We start from the raw sequence: 17,001 nt of genomic DNA, 5'->3' as shown, positions 1-17,001 counted from the left end.
TATTAAGAGATAGGGCTTTTGGTAAGTAATTAGTTCATGAGACTGGAGCCTTTATAAATGACATTCATTGCTTTATAAAAGAAGCTTCCAAAACTTGCCTTGCCCCTTCAGCCCTGTGAAGATACAATAAGAAGGCACCATCTGTGAGGAAGTGGGCCCTCACCAGACACTGAATCTGCCTGTGTCTTCATCTTGGACTTCCCATCCTCTAGAACAGTGAGAAATAAATGTCTGTTGTTTATAAGCCTCCAGCTGATGGTCTTTTGTTACAGCAGCCAAAGGACTAAGACGTCACATAACTTAACTTCTTTTTCTCTTATTCCCTCAAATCCAAGCTATCATCAAATTTTGTTGATTCTGCTTAAGACATTTCTCCACCTCGCTCTCTCTTCTCCATCACCTATTTCTGTTTGCTTGAAATCTCCAACTGATTGGCCTCTAGGAACTTCAAGTTTAATATGTGTACAGCCAAGTTAATTTCCTTCTTTACTGCCTAATCCAAACCTGTTCCCCTTCTAATTGTACCTATTGTAGTGTATGGAAAGTAGGCCCAAAGAGAATTGTCAGTGCCATCACTTCAATGTCTTTGTTGCCTCATATTCCCTTGGAACCCATAGCCAATCAACTGCCAATTCTGGCTGGTTATATCTGCTAAGTACACCTCACAGCATCCACTCCTCTGTCACTAGTGTAGATACGTAACATTCAGTTCACCTCATCTCCTTGTCAACTGTAATGACTTTCCAGGGAATATCTTGACCTCTCTCCCCATGTTCACTTCAGCCCCTCGTTTACACCACAGCCAATGTAACCTGTCTATCACCCAGGGCTGATGATGTGTAAAAATTCTGACCTTGTTGCCTGATTCAATTTTATCTAACTTGTCCATCTGTGGAACCATTTTCATTTAATTTTTTTGAGACAATATATTAATATATCACAGAATATCCCTTTCTATACTGTGCAATAGAGCATGTTAGTATTTTATTTTTATCTGAAATGCTGTCCTCTCTGTTTTCTATCAATGATAATCTTACCTTTGCTTTCAAGGCCTGTGTGAATTCCATTTCCCTTTCATTGATAGCCCAGTGGGAAGTGGGAAGTGATTTCTTTCTCCTCCGAATTAGGGTGGCTTAGATCACTTACTTAGCAATTATCACTTACTGCCTTGTGGTGGAATCTTTTCATAGACAAATCTTGCTTTCTAAGCTATTTGAAGACAGGCTCCTGGCTTAGGTTTCTTTCCCTCCCCAGAGTGGCTAAGTTAGGTCTTACACCTATGACTCAGGATTTAGGAGGTGGTTTTTAATTTTTAGGTTTCATTGCTAATGCTGTATGTACTTGTCACAGTTTTGTTATTTGTTGTTCTGTTATAAGGCAAAATTTTTAGCAATGAGATTATGGGTATAAACATTTTCATGGCTCCAAGTAGTTTTCCATGTTGTTTTTAAAGATTATTACCAATTTAATGTCTGTAGTGATGTTTTCTAGTTATGCTTTATTTTGTGTTTATCCTTTGTCATATATTTTAGTACCTTATATTATTTTGTTGCTGCAACCTCAACACCACTTTATTTCCATTATTCTTTTGCTGCAATTATAATAGGTACAAGAGTACATCTTAAATCTGCTTTAATTTGCATTTCTTGGTTTACTATTTGAGCATCTTTCCATGTGTTTTTCACATATTCTTTGTTTTTATCCTTGGCTATCTATTTTTGTACCTTGTATATTTGTAAATTATAATAACCAATGCTTATTATAATAAGATATAATAAGAAATAAGAAAAAGAGTCTCTACTTTTCAATTTCAAAAAGTTTGGATCTCTCATGTTTCTCCTTCATGTTGTTTTTCTGTTGCTTTGGATTTGAGAAGTTGACATTTCCACAGGTCTGACATACACATTCAAATCCATTTTCTATAAGCTTACTTTTATGTTCTATTATATTATGGAAGACTTCTGTGAAAGAATGACCCATAAGCACCTTTGGGAAATCTTTTTTCTTGCCTTTAATAGCTCTATGAAAATAATCTTAAGCTGGTGACTTCCAGGTAGATTATAAATGTTGTTGTATATATCTGAGTTGCCTCATAAAATGCAATATCCAGAAGGCACTTTATGATATTCTGTTCTGTAAACAATATTTCATGTAATTTAATTCAGTTCAATATATATTTTGAGTTTTTGCCGTAACTCACAATAATGAAATTTAATTGCCAGAGTTTTTAATCAGAAAGTTTATACTCTGGAAAAATGAAATATATTACAGATATCCCTCACTTGAAATACTTTTGAATATGCCACATATTGATCTTAAAGAAAGCCTAGAGGAGATAACAACCAGCTCTAGTAATGTGAAGGATAGAGATGAAGTCATTTTCAGACTGAAGTTAAGTAATGTCAGAACTAGAATTTACAACTCTTAGCCGATGAAAACACTCCCATAATAAGAGGCAAATTTGTAGAATCCCCCAATATAGAGTCTTGTAGAGGAATAGTTTTATAGCTGACATATCAGTCACTCAAGGAACTGGTATCACATTGTCAGTTTTTTATAATGCCTAGGGAATTCATTTTAAGCGGAAATATTCTAATGTCATAATGGAAGCTAATGTGAAAGTAGAATTAACTTAGCAGATTTTAAAAATAATAAATATTATTAGAGAAAATGTATTGCTATGCTTTGAAGAATAATGGGAAGTATGATCATTTAAAAATATAGGTCAGATGTGGTCACTCATGTCTGTAATCCCAGCACTCTGGGAGGCCGAGATGGGTGGATCACTTGAGGCCAGGAGTTAGAGGCCAGGAGGGCCAACATGGTGAAACCCTGTCTCTACTAAAAATACAAAGATTCACTGGGTGTTGTGGTGCATGCCTGTAATCCCAGCTACTCAGGAGGCTGAAGCAGGAGAATTGCTTGAACCTAGGAGGCAGAAGTTGCAGTGAGCTGAGATGATGCCACTGCACTCCAGCCTGGGTGACAGAGTAAGACTCTGTCTCAAAAAAATTTAAAAAAAACACATACAAATAAAAATACATAGTGATTTTTTAAACAAGGACTCTTTAGTGTCTTAAAAATAATCTGATATGATTACTTAAATATTATTTCATCCTCCAACTTTCTGAAAATACTGATATCTTTCAGGAAAGAAATTACCGTATTCTGACATTTTAGTATTAGTTGAATCTAAACATATTTTCATGCTTTATTTCCTTGCCTTTAAAAAAAACTGTCATTTTCTTTATCTCTCTCTCTACTTAAAAACAAAGATTAGTTTTTGGCCTTTGTAAATGCCACAACAAAATTCAGGCAGATGCTGCTTCAGCAGTTCTTGCTATTTGTTGGGGTGTCTTAGACACCCACAGTATTAAATTTCAAGTGGAGACTCAGTCTTATTCTACAATCTTTAGGGCTTGAACAAACTGAAAAAACAAAAACAAAAAACTCACTGTATGATAACTAACCAGTAAATTATGTTTTGTAATTTCCAGTACCACCTCTAAGAGCTTTGCAATCATGCCATCCCTGTTCAAGTTCACCTGCAGGAAGTAATGCAAAACTTTCAAAACAAATTTTGGGCTATTTTGCTCAAATATGCTTTAGGGTTTTGTTGTTGTTGTTGTTGTTGTTTGTTTGTTTTTTAGATAAATTCACTTTTATTTCATTGTTGCAGAAGTTATACCAAAAGACTTTGGAGTGTGAGGTGGCTTAGTGTATGTAAGAGGAAGTATACTACGGTAATTATAAGCTTACTTTATCTTGTGGGGTTTTTGTTTGTTTGTTTGTTTTCTTGTTTGTTAAATAACAAGAGATGGGATCTCACTCTGTTGCCCTGGCTGGAGTGCAGTAGCACAATCATGGCTCACTGCAGTCTCATTCACCCAGGCTCAAGCAATTCTCTCACCTCAGTTCCCCAAGTAACTGGGACTACAGGTGTGAGCCATCATGCTTGACCCTATCTTGTTATTTTTGAGTGGCACTTAACACACATACCTCATGTCAATACTTGAATGCACCCTAAAAATGATTATTTAAACAAGGTTATAACTTATCTCTTAACTCCCAGTCACATTAAGGAAGAGATTGAACACTGGATATCCAGAGCTATTTGACCAAATCAAAACTATGTATTATTCTCATTCAGAACAATCACATTTGTTAATTTATAATAATCGATGATGATTAGCCTATTAATTGAAAAGGTGTTTTTTTAAAAATCAGAAAATACAACCAGCTTTAACTGTGTTAAAGCAGGAACCACATCTCTTGTGGCAGAGAGAAGTTCAGTATTATGATTACAGCAAAAATAGTTAAAATATGGATTCAAATAGATTTAATGGAAATTTCTTTGCACAGTAAGATGGAAGTTTATTAGCATAGGAAATCAATGGAAATTTATTAGCATAAGGAAATCCATCTGGGCCTTTCCTGAATTCCTGAATAGTATTGCAGACTCTCAATGACTGTGGTGTGATCTTGGATTTGGTGGCAGCTCCTTCTCCTTCCTTTAGCAGTTACTTTCCTGTTAGCACAGTATCATCTGTTACTAGAGTCTCACATCCTTCTTGAAGATTCTCACTCCAGCCTTTAAATCTGATTATCCAGGCAGAGGAGCCTAACACTTACAGCACAGATTAAACACATATTTCTTCTCATCATTGTTGCTTGAACCAGACCATCAACACCTTCTCAGAGTTGTCATTGGAGAACTTTCTTATGCTTTTAAACATTTTCAGAGTGCTTTATCTAAGAAGATATTTTTTAAAAGCTTTTCTTTTCTCTTTTAACAAACTCATTCCATGTTGCTATCTTCTTTAAAGTTGCTCCCTCTTCTAATTTAATGTATATTTTTAATATATTGTTTTTGTTGAAATGTAAACTCTCTATATCTTTGTTTTGCTTTTAATTAGCTTAGTACATAAACTTACAAATAATCAGACAATTGTATATGTTCAATTAGCACCGAATTCTGACAAAGGCTGGCTTTGCCAGCTCAATTACATGCTGTATGTCTCACTGGGGAGCGTTGGGGCATTCTCACATTGACATGGACCCAACGTAGTGTCCACTGGTAACTAACTGTTCAATATAAGATCTGCTTATATTGAACTAGAAATCAGTTCTAGTTCTAGTAATTTTGTTTTTGAATTTTTCTTCAGGCTTACTGCATGATCAGAGTAATGTAGCCTCAGGTCATTTTCACTTAAATAGCAAGTTTGCATTTGAGATCACTTTGATTTCCATCTTCTAATTTGATCTTCATAAAAACTTAGTGGGGTTTTGTTTTATAGATAAATAAACCACCAACCAGAAATCTGAGGGACTTGTCCAAAGTCACATGCTTGGAGAGGTCAGGTCTTGAGCCTGAATTTCCAATTCTCTCCTCCCACTACCATGTTTAGGTTATCATGTTGGCAGGTTTTGTGGTGCAAGAGAGCGCTTAGCTCCCCTGAGAGGAAGTTTTTGCAGGCTTTTGGTCTCTCACTTACCCAAGAATTGGAGAGGGGACCATGGCGGGTGCGCTTGTAAGAAAATATCAGACCCCAAAGAGTTTTTGCAGAGAAGTAACTTAGGCAGAGAAAAAGAGAAAGGAGAGAGAAAAAGATGAGAGAGAGAGAGCTTCCATGAAGAATGTGGAAAGGGACCCAAGTATGGAATCCAGGAGGAGAAAATCAGCTTCCACTACAGCAGGAAATCCAGCCGGATGAGGGGGACAGGGACTTTTAATCTGGGAGGAATTCCCTCCCTCTCCAAGCCCCCTGGCCAATGAAAAGAGTTCCCTTAAACTTCCGCTGGAGTGATTGACTTCTGATTCTTTCCCACGCCCGCGAAAATTAAAACAGAAACCCTTAAATCTCCCAGATGGAGAGGCATGGGAGAAGGGCATGGCGCTGGGAAGTTCTTGCCCTTAAAACTACGCCCCGTTGTGGACCCGGAAAGAGAACACATTCCCTCAATCACTCCATGAAACCTCCCAAAACACTACTGTTTCTGTAGTACGCAAATGTGCCTTTCTCAGGATTTAAACAAATATCACAAATATGTATGTGTTTTGATATTTGGTGAAATCCTGAGAAAGGCATAGCTGAAACAAGTCATGATCTGCCAGGTGAATAGAAAGGGGGTTGGTTAAACTTGCACTATTCATACAACTTCTAGTGAGGTATAATGTGTATGTATACACATTAGAGGATGTTTTAAGAACATCTGCAAAATAAGTGTTCAATAACATGTATAACTGTTCTTTCTAATTTTTGAAAGTGTGCTTCAGTTATTGTTTACCTTTTATTTTTCTCACCTAGGCTGGAGTGCAGTAGTGTGATCTTGGCTCACAGCAACTTCTGCCTCCTAAGTTCGAGCAATTCTCCTGCCTCAGCCTCCAGAGTAGCTGGGACTACAGGCACATGCCACCACGCCTGGCTAATTTTTGTATTTTTAGTGGAGATGGGGTTTCACCATATTGGCCAGGCTGGTTTCAAACTCCTGACCTTGTGATCTGCTCGCCTCTGCCTCCCAAAGTGCTGGGATTACAGGCGTGAGCCACCATGCTGGGTTGCTTCAGTTATTTTTATATGACTACTTGTTCTGTGGCCTTGGATGCTTGCACTGTTAATTTAAAAATAATACAAGGACTTAGATAAAAGCCAATGGGCTGTGTTATATTAGGCCTAGGTCACTTCACCTGCAATTATGAAGGCCTTTAAGCATTTTTACCTATTCCTAGTTACAAAAACTTATTAACACAGAGAAAAAGCCATTATGAAATCTTTAATTTCAAAATGCTTTGACCTAACTTTATGAAATATATATCTAGAATTCATCATTTTACAATTAGTTGTCTCTTGGTTCATGTTTTTATTTCTTTTGTGTGTGATCCACATCTACTTAATGTCTGATTATTTTCATTAAAAGATTTCCTGCTAAGGAGTCATTTTTTAATAAAAATTTGATTATATTTATTTCTGAGTTCATTTTTGAAGCTGTAGTTTGTATATTGAACACTTCTAAAACCTTTTATTTATGAACAAGTATAAGTTGACTTTATGTGTGGATCACTGTGATCGGCACTACATAGATGAGAGAAAAGGAAGGGGGATTATTTGCTTGCTTTTGGAATTTTACTGGGCTTTACAAAATCTTTAGCATCAACTCTCATCAAATTTGTAAATTACATGACTACTTTAAGATGCTATATTCTGATTCATTCTTAGTGTTTACATTATCTCAGGTAGCAAATGTAGATACTTCCAATTTTGAAATTTTCTGCAAATTTAAATATCTCTAATTCCCAAGGAATATTTTTTATTTTAAATTCACTTTCATACTTCTCCGAGGTCTTTTCAAGCAGATCAACATTTCTATCACCAATCTTAAGATGTGGAAATGGAGGAATAATGTTTTGTTTTGTTTTCCAGGATGTGGATCTCTTGCTGACAGTGCCAGATTAGCAATCCGAAATATTTCGTTTTCCCTATTTATTAATCATACTTCTGTTGTTTGAAAAGTCAGAGCTAGCTGTTGCCCCTAAGTAGAAAAGGCAAAAGGGAGGATAAGTAGGAAAAAAGAAATGGGTATATTTTAGGGTAAATTTAAATATATTTCTCTCTTCCTTAGGAGAGAGTTATGTATGTGGCTCAATAGAGCCCTTCAAGAAACTGGAGTACACCAAGAACGTGAACCCCAACTGGTCGGTGAACGTCAAGACCACCTCGGCTTCTCGGGCGGTGTCTTCACTGGCCACTGCCAAAGGGAGCCCTTCAGAGGTGCGAGAGAATAAGGATTTCATTCGGCCCAAGCTGGTCACCATCATCAGAAGTGGCGTGAAGCCACGGAAAGCTGTCAGGATTCTGCTGAACAAGAAAACGGCTCATTCCTTTGAGCAGGTCCTCACTGATATCACTGATGCCATCAAGCTGGATTCGGGAGTGGTGAAACGCCTGTACACGTTGGATGGGAAACAGGTAAGAGACGTGTTGTGATGTGACTTTGACTTGAAGGCAAGAACTGAGGAGTTGGAGGGTATACGTGGCTAAAGCATATATTTTGCTCAAGTTGTTAAAGGACCCAGGTCACTTAACCAACAAATATGTACTTGCTGGCCCCAGAACAGTCGGAAGTTTGAGTTGAGCAGGATTATTCACAGGAATAAAGTAAGAAAAGTATCTTTGAAGATTAAATAATTACTCAAGGATTTCTACTTTTTCATTTATTATTTGCTTAACATAATGGTTGTTTTCAGTCATCTGTTTTCAGTTTTCTCATACGTCTTATGGCGTTTGATGTGACTGAGGTGTGGAAGTAAACTGTGACCAATGGGGAATATTCTAACTCATTTCTTTGACCTAAATATTTTAAGTCTTTGTACTGTTCACTAGTGAGATTTACTTACATTTTCTAGATTAAAAAAATATACCTGAGAAATGACATATTTCCATCTGGATAGCTTTAAAGGCATATTTCTAGAATAGTATGCATCTTGTGTTTTCAGTATTAAAAGGGAGGGTTTTAGGTACAGAATGAACATCAGTTGACTTGGATGGGTGGCCATTTTAATGTGAGTTGATCAGATGAACCCAAAGGAAGCATCACCTTTCATTTTCTTGGGTGGATGACTTTTGTAAAGCTTTGACAGAACCCTGATGGTGAGTTGAATTAAAAAAACGTTGATTATATGTATAGCATGATTTGCTAGTCATTCAGAGTTTACCAGATTATATTTTTGAGCCCACTATCTTTGCTGGAAGTTTAGTTTTTAATGTTGTGCTATCAAAATGCTTTTTTTTTAAAATTTGAGGGATAATTTGAATGATTTGTATGTATAGTAAATACTAAAATTAAAGTGATTCATGAATTAAGAGATTGATCTTATTAAATAGAAGACTCCTACAAGTTCTTAAAGGTAGCACATTCAGACTTCACGAATTAGAAATAGATGCTAATCCTAGAAAGAGTATTAGTCATAGAAGAATACTTCCCTTAGGGATCCATTCAGAAGCTCTAAATTATAAAATTCATTAGGAAAGAAGGAATACGTGCCAGTTGTTCATTTGTATTTACTATCTTCTGCTTGTCTTATAACTCTTGCCCTAAGTATCATGCGGTTAAGGATTCTAATGGATGAGATTCTCTAATGGATGAGATCTAGTCTTCTAGATCTAAGAGTCTGTAGCCTAAATGTCATCAATATATCAATGATGAGAAAGTTCATGATGGCTTGTGAATTATACTAGCAATAAGATGGCAAGCTTCACATTTACACATTTAAGCCCTTCACTGGTTCCATTTCTAATGAGTGATTTAAACATCTTATAGTTTTGAATTTTCTCAAGATGGGAGTTTATTTATTTTCATAAACATTTACCTATTCAAATATTTGTATAAATTGTTTCATTAGAGCAAAGAATACATATTGATAAATGTTCTCTCTCCCCACCTCACTTCAGAATTTTGGGAATTCCAAAAAGCTACACTGAATCTAAAAATCAGCTTTATTCACTTTAGCTAAAATTTGCCATCAGCTGATTATTTAATTTTGCTTATTTCAGGAATAAATCCCTAGAATAGGTATGATGTTCTCAATTGTTTTCTTCCTTTCTGAATTTGTCCACTATCAATATTTGATAATGGCTAATTTGCTGTGGAAGGAATCCCAGGTTTAATGTCAAAAGACCAAGATTTAAGTTTTGGCTCAGCCATAGATTCCTTATGTTTTTAGCAAAACACTTAACTGAGCCTCATTATCCTCATCAGTGAAACACAGATAAAAAGATTACCTGTGTTTTATAGAGTGCTTGTGGGTCAACTATGGTGATACATGCAAAAGCAATTTTGAACTATAATGATGATAGCTTTTTTGAGCATTGTTCTAAGTGCTTTGCGTGTATTAGCATGTTTAATTCTCATAATAGCTTGCTTAGTATTCCCATTTGACAGATTAGAACACTAAGGCACAGAACTTATTAAAAACATGCCCAAGACCACACAGCTACAATTTAAACTGGTCTTGGTCCAGAGCTGGTGCTGGTAACCACTGTACCATTGCAGATTATGTTAAAGCACCAGACTGATGTAAATGCATTGAGAAAGAATTGTCAAGTGAGTAATGTGTCCAAAGAGTATCATCTGAAACATTTCTGCTCTGTACTTTTTTTCCCTGCAGTCATTCTGCTGACTGTTGTACTCAACTGTTTTTTTGTCAAGCATTCAGTTTGCTGTTGTGGCGTTTCCCCTCCTGTTGGCGGGTTCTCTTCATGGCAGGAGCAGTGAAAAGCTGCAGAGGAATTGGATGATAAAGTGGAAAGAACATAAAGACTTATTCCTTGGGTTCCCAGTGGGAACAAAGATGCTTCCTCATGGACCCCAGGAGTCTTTAGAATCACTTTGGCTCAAAAGAGAAATCTGCCCCATAAGCAGTTTGTTAGAGTAGAATTTTTGACAACCTGGCAGAGACTGAGGCTTGATAATCCTCTGGGAATAAACCACTTTCCTCCATGCTGTCCTATGGAATAATGCTTGGCCACAGTGGGGTGGCACCTGCATTGCTACCATCTTGGCCTGCCTATGGTGGCATTGAAATCCATATACAAGATGTCACCTTAAGATCACTTGTCCCACCTCTTTTTAAAAAATAGTTTAACTGAACCCTCACATCAGCTCCACAAACAATATTGGCAATTCCAATGCCCAGTAAAGTATTTCATGTTTTTGGGTTGAGGAAATAGAATTGTTTAAAAAATGAGTTGCTTGAGTGCTACGAGTAAATAGGTAGAGAGGAAATGGTTTCGTAGAGTGCCTTCGGGCAGCCGGCAGATGTATCCGTCACATGGAAACTCTTGATGCTGGGATTTCGGAAAATGGAACCATGCAAGCCTGAGCCTACTGTTTAATACGTTACCCAGAGGAGGTGGACACTGGAGGGCACAGACCACATGCAGTGCTCACTTGTTTCTACCACCACTTCCTTGTTCCGTTGCCTCTTGGGTTTGTGTTAGCCCTAAGCGAAGAGTTCATTGTACAGTACTTTTTTTTTTGCTGTTTTTAGGCTGAGATAAGAAAATCAACATTTTGTGAACGCTGCACAATCTAGAAAAGATTTTGTAGGAAGCTACAAGTTGGCCAAGATGACCGCTGTGGTTCATAAGCAGCCTGTGTGTGAGCAAATCCTTTCTAATGATTTCAACTCCATTCTTTATTCAGGGGCACTGAAGCTTCAGTAAATGGTTGCCCTGACCTTCCTCCTCTTCCTTGCAACTTTCAGGGTGACTGCTCACCAGGTCATCAGTCCTTTTGCTGGCGTGGCTGGGAGTTCAAGGAAGCACTTACCATGCCTTAATTTCAGTGATGCATTTTTTAAAAATCCGGGCCTTGGTTAAAGGCCTCCAAAGAATAAAACAAGACGTTTCTAGCTGACAGTTAAAATCACGTCCCCTGAACCCACGTCCAAGGGGAGGATTTGCAGGATCTGAGAGTCTGAGAGTCTCTTCCTCTTGCCCAAGTCCAAGCTCTGGATGTTGGACTTTTGCTGTGGGTTATTCACTTGACCTGCCAAGCAGTTACTTCCAGAGGACATTTGGAGTATAACTATTTTTTAAGTGCTTAAAATAAGCCTAAAAGTTACCAGATTTGCTACAAAGATACCCTTGCATATCTCCTGACTCCTTTTATGGAAAAGCAAATCTGGCTGTCTTGAGCTGCTAAATCTGCTAAATCTGTGGTTCTTGAATCCTTCCTTAGAAACATAGAACTGCAAGTCTTAGAACAGCTAGTGTCTAAGTAGGTGATTTATACTATAAAGAACATAGATAAGGTACTTCCCAATGATCCCCTTCCCACTAAAATATAGCAATAACAAACTAGATTGCTCTTTAAGTAGAAAATAAATGCACATCCCTATCTTATCTACTTTTCAGCATCAAAGATCTGTATAACATTTGCAGCATACTTTAGTAGAGAGAAAAAAATTGAGGGATGTTATATTTTTATCTCACAGACATTTCACTTTATAAAATCTACCATGTACTTTATAAAATCTACCACTGCTAGCATGCTAGGGTGAGCAAACGATTTATTGTTTTCCCAATATGGAAAACATTAGGTATTACTCAACTGAAGTAAGGGTAGCCATAAAGTGATTTAGATGGTAAACCATGAGAAAGCATTGTAACTGCCATTTTGAAGACATCCCAGTAGATGTTAATAAATTTATCTATTATTACATTTTCTCTGTATCTTTTGATCATGAATCCTCATTGCCTGTTATAAACGTAAAGCTCAAAAGATGCTTGTAAATGACTCATAATAATTGCCACCATTTATTTTAGGTGTTTAATATAAGAGTTTATTTGATTGCAGGCAATGGTAATGATGATTAATAGGATATTACAAAATGGTCTTTATTTTCTTCCTTTTGGCTTTTAATACCTAATTCTAATCTGAAGTAAAAATATTTTGGCTGGCCGGGTGCGGTGGCTCATGTCTGTAATCCCAGCACTTTAGGAGGCTGAGGCAGGCTGATCACGAGGTCAGGAGTTCAAGACCAGCCTGGCCAACATGGTGAAACCCTATCTTTACTAAAAATATAAAAAATTAACCAGTCATGGTGGCGCACACTATAATCCCAGCTACTTGGGAGGCTGAGGCAGGAGAATTGCTTGAGCCCAGGAGGCAGAGGTTCAGGTGAGTGGAGATCACGCATTGCACTCCAGCCTGGGTGACAGAGCAAGACTGTCTCAATAAATAAATAAATAAGTAATAATTTGGTCCTGTCTCAATAAATAAATAAATAAATAAATAAATAATAATTTGGTCCACTCTTGAATTTAGAGCATTTAAGATATGTCTTCCTCTTACTTGTTAAACAAGTGGTACACATTATTTACGTCTGACCTTGGCTATAGGAGTTGATAACCATAGAAAATGTGAAAAACTAGAGCATTCCAGATAAAGTATAAGAAATTTGGAATCTGATAGGATTTATTTGGAATGGAAAAGGAGGTTTTCTGTAGCTGCTAGTAGCAGTGGTATTTTTCCTTTTTTATTAGTAGAACTTTTTTTGTGACAGTTCTAATTAACTTCTGCAAGCGTATTAAAACCCTTTATTCTTGATATAAAGAGTGTGTACTATTGATTTGCTACACTATCTATGTAGTAAAAGTGAATGTAATACATTTTAGTTTTGTTTGCAATTGGAGTAAAAAACAGTTGATATGGCCGGGCGCGGTGGCTCAAGCCTGTAATCCCAGCACTGTGGGAGGCTGAGGTGGGTGGATCACGAGGTCAAGAGATCGAGACCATCCTGGTCAACATGGTGAAACCCCGTCTCTACTAAAAATACAAAAAATTAGCTGGGCATGGTGGCGCGTGCCTGTAATCCCAGTGACTCAGGAGGCTGGGGCAGGAGAATTGCCTGAACCCGGGAGGCGGAGGTTGCGGTGAGCCGAGATCACGCCATTGCACTCCAGCCTGGGTAACAAGAGCGAAACTCCGTCTCAAAAAAAAAGAAAAAACAGTTGATATAAGTAATTTAGCGTACACTTTAAAATGTCAAAATTTTCCACAAAAGCTCAGAGTACATGTTAAACCATCCTCATGATTTATTAGAGCTATGAATTGATGGAAATAGTTTCAAAGAAACAGAAGCTTAAGAATCATTATGACACTTCACTTGCAGAATTAAAGTGTTCAGAATAGAATGTGCTGTTTTAGGTTACATATCTTTGGTGAATTTTCAGGACTTATGAGTTATACCTGTCCTTATGTAGATATTAGTGCCTTCAAATTGGGAAGATTTACATCCTTTTTTTTTCACTTCGAGCTCCTCTGAGGATGTGATCAATTATAGGTACCTGCAGTGATGTATATTTTAAGACTTAGATTTGTTTCAGCAAAAGTCAGTTTTCTCTAAGTTGCATTCTAACTTGCTGTCATAGGAATTCTAAGTTCTCTTACTGTTCCACTTCGGTATTGAAAATAAGTTGTCTAAAGCCCTTTCCATAGTGTGTTGAGAGCATTTGGGGGTTGTTTACAAATCCACTGGCTTTGTGATTGCCTTCTAGTGGTGACTTCTCTTGCTTCTATGACAGCTGGAGCCCTGACCTGGCCTGTGAGCCTTTTCTGTCCAGCAGGAGCATGTTGGGATGATAGAAAGAACTTAGGCTTTAAAGTCAGCTGGTCAGTCAGTTATCTCTGCAACAAACAAAAAAATTCAGCTGGGGCCTGGACTGAGATTTCAGTCTGGAAAATCTAGCTTGCGGTTTTTCATCCAAGCTTGGAAAATTAAGTTAACCTACTCAACTTATTGATTAGTTAAGTTTAAAATTTCTGTATATTGAATTTACTTATAATGAGGAAATTTGCTTATGTATGCTATAAATTAAACATAGATATATGCAATAACATGATACAGAGAAACTACATTAGTTCCATAGACTTATAGACCTGAGTTCAAATCTGTCCTTTACTTCTGGGCACAGTAAAATTTATCCTCCCATTGGAAACAGTTCATGCTCTGATGATCCTCAGTTTCATCATCTGTATATTGTGAATAATAATAATAATAATGCCTGTTTCATAAGTTGTCATGAGGACTAAATGAAACAATTCACATGGCAAATTTAGCACTGTGATTGGTACCCAATTTTTGGTAGTTACTATAATGGAAAAGCTGACACTTAAGTTGTTTTTGGAAAAAAAATTATATTTTAAATGTGCCAAAGGGACTCACTATTTTAAATTATCCCTTTATAATGACTAATCATATTTTCCTTTGTAAATGTGGCTTTTCCCAAGGAAATGCTTCATGATGTAATAAAAAGAGCATGGAATTTGAAATGAGACACTTCATATAAAGTCAAATCCTGACTTTGATACTCATTGGTGGTGTGACCCTTGGCAAGTCAGATAAACTCTCTGAATCTCAATTTCGTCTTTAAGATGGCATAGTAATGCATACCTCATAATATTGGAGTGATAATTAACTGACAAAATATGTATATAAAAGCCTTGGCTTCACACATGGTAGGTCCTCTAAAAATATCAGCCCTCCTCCCTTCCGTTCTCATATTACAGGCTTTCTTAAAAACATAAGAGTCTTGTAGTTGCATAATACCATGAATATAGAATTGGTCATTTTGCGTTGTTTGCATTGTGACTAAACTATTGTTTAGTACATGAACTACTAATGACTGTATTTTCATCATCCCCTTTATTGTCAGTCAGTTGTGAATGCAATGCAGATATTTTATTCACTTTCTTCTTCAATGGTACAAGTCATCCCTTAAAGGCATCTATCTATTGGCAATCCATCACACCAAGAAAGTAATGTTACCATTACTATCATTTGTTGAATACCTTCTCTGTGCCTGGCACTGGACGCGTTGCTGTATGTATTTACATTGATGATTACATTGATGATTGAAGGTAATCTCATTGAACCCCAGTTCTGCAAAGCAAGAACCTACTCATTTCTCAAGATTCAGCTCAAAGGTGGCCTTATCTATGAAATATTTCCTATCTTCCTCATGTAAAATTGACAACTCCCTCTCTTGGGGCCTGTTCACTGTACATTGTATGTAGCCATGCAAATCTTCATTAAGCTGGTCTATTGTAATGCCTGTCTCCTCCTTTCAATTTTATAGGATGAGGCTAGGAAAAGTGTCCTATCGGCCTTTGAGTCTTCAGAACTTGACCTGGTAAATGATTAAATGACTAAGTGGCTGGATGATTGACCAGTTTGCTGTGGTCTATCTACTTGGCATTAGCACATGGCTCCAGTATTCAGCAAGGTCCTTACAGGTCATGGCCATGTAGGAGCTGCCTTGGTCACCCTGGGCTGTGGTGTAACTGTCAATGATGATGGTGCCCTCTGCAGTGTGATGACACATTACACTACCATGCACACAGCACCATGGTGGTTGTTTCTAGCTGGGACTTCTTCGTGAAAGACTCTAATGTAGAAAAGAAAAAGAATGCATCTGCCAATTTTAGATCATTTTCGCTATTGAAAGCACTTTCATTTTGTGGGGGAACAATAGATATTCTGTTAGAAACATCTTGCTGTCTGAGTCAGGAGAATTGCTCTAAACCTTCCTAACATTGCCTTAGCCATCCAGTGAATAAAGAGAAGAGCTAATCAATATGTCCCATGAATTTAAAAATTGGTGATGGGCCAATAGGAGATGCACATGGAAAGCATCTGGCCTAATTATTGCAGAGACACAAACCTGCAGTATTCAAGGGTGTTTGTGGTGGCAGAGTATAACATGTTGCAGCAGATTTTCCTGATTAGTGTTTAAATCCTTGAAACTAAATTAAAGAAGTCTGTTTCAGAAATTAAATGGAACTTTAAAAATCCAATTTTAAATAGGAACTATGTTGTAAACAACATGCCTTAAAAACAAAAGGACATATGGGAGATTTATTTTTTAATTGGCCTTGTCCTTTGTAAGACTAATATATAGTCAACATAAAGAAGGAAATGGGGAAAATATTATGGTAAATTAAAATTACCCACAGTTGAGTTGGGAAGATGGCCCTTACTCAAAGTTTGGTCTTTTTCCTTTGTCATTTTTTTTTTTTTTTTGAATTGGAGTCTTGCTCAGCTCACTGCAACCTCCACCTCCTGGGTTCAAGTGATTCTCCTGCCTCAGCGTCCCAAATAGCTGGGATTGTAGACACCCACCGCCATACCTGGCTAATTTTTGTATTTTTAGTAGAGATGAGGTTTCACCATGTTGGTCAGGCTGGTCTTGAACTGCTGACCTCAACTGATCTATCTGCCGACCTCGGCCTCCCAAAGTGTTGGAATGACAGGCCTGAACTACCGCATTTGGTGCTGTCTTTTTCTAAAAACAAACAAACAAACAAACAAAAACAAAACCCTCAGATCCCACTCTGTGTGGTTTGGTTCCTTGCTGGTACCTTCACATGATAGTCTGCACATTCATGTGGGAAACGTATCAAACCATTCCCTCTCTAACTTTGTTATTTCATTGTCCA

The 17,001-nt window shown here is 37.3% G+C and overlaps 1 protein-coding gene across 4 annotated transcripts in view; it reads left to right on the top strand.

Annotated features, from left to right (window-relative positions):
* The window catches only part of DCLK1 (doublecortin like kinase 1), a 357,491-nt gene that overhangs the window by 12,630 nt on the left and 327,860 nt on the right, over positions 1–17,001 (top strand). For all 4 annotated transcript variants that reach the window (XM_017537960.2, XM_037741824.1, XM_017537961.2 and 1 more), the window contains exon 3: positions 7,621–7,967. In XM_017537960.2, the coding sequence (XP_017393449.1) occupies positions 7,621–7,967 (347 nt within the window). The remainder of the gene's footprint in view (positions 1–7,620; positions 7,968–17,001) is intronic.

The sequence above is a fragment of the Cebus imitator genome, unplaced genomic scaffold (genome assembly GCF_001604975.1).
Source record: "Cebus imitator isolate Cc_AM_T3 unplaced genomic scaffold, Cebus_imitator-1.0 Scaffold108, whole genome shotgun sequence".
Classification (NCBI taxonomy): Eukaryota; Metazoa; Chordata; class Mammalia; order Primates; family Cebidae; genus Cebus; species Cebus imitator.
The sequence above is the reverse complement of the archived record's forward strand: the minus strand, read 5'-3'. Positions and strand labels throughout refer to the sequence as shown.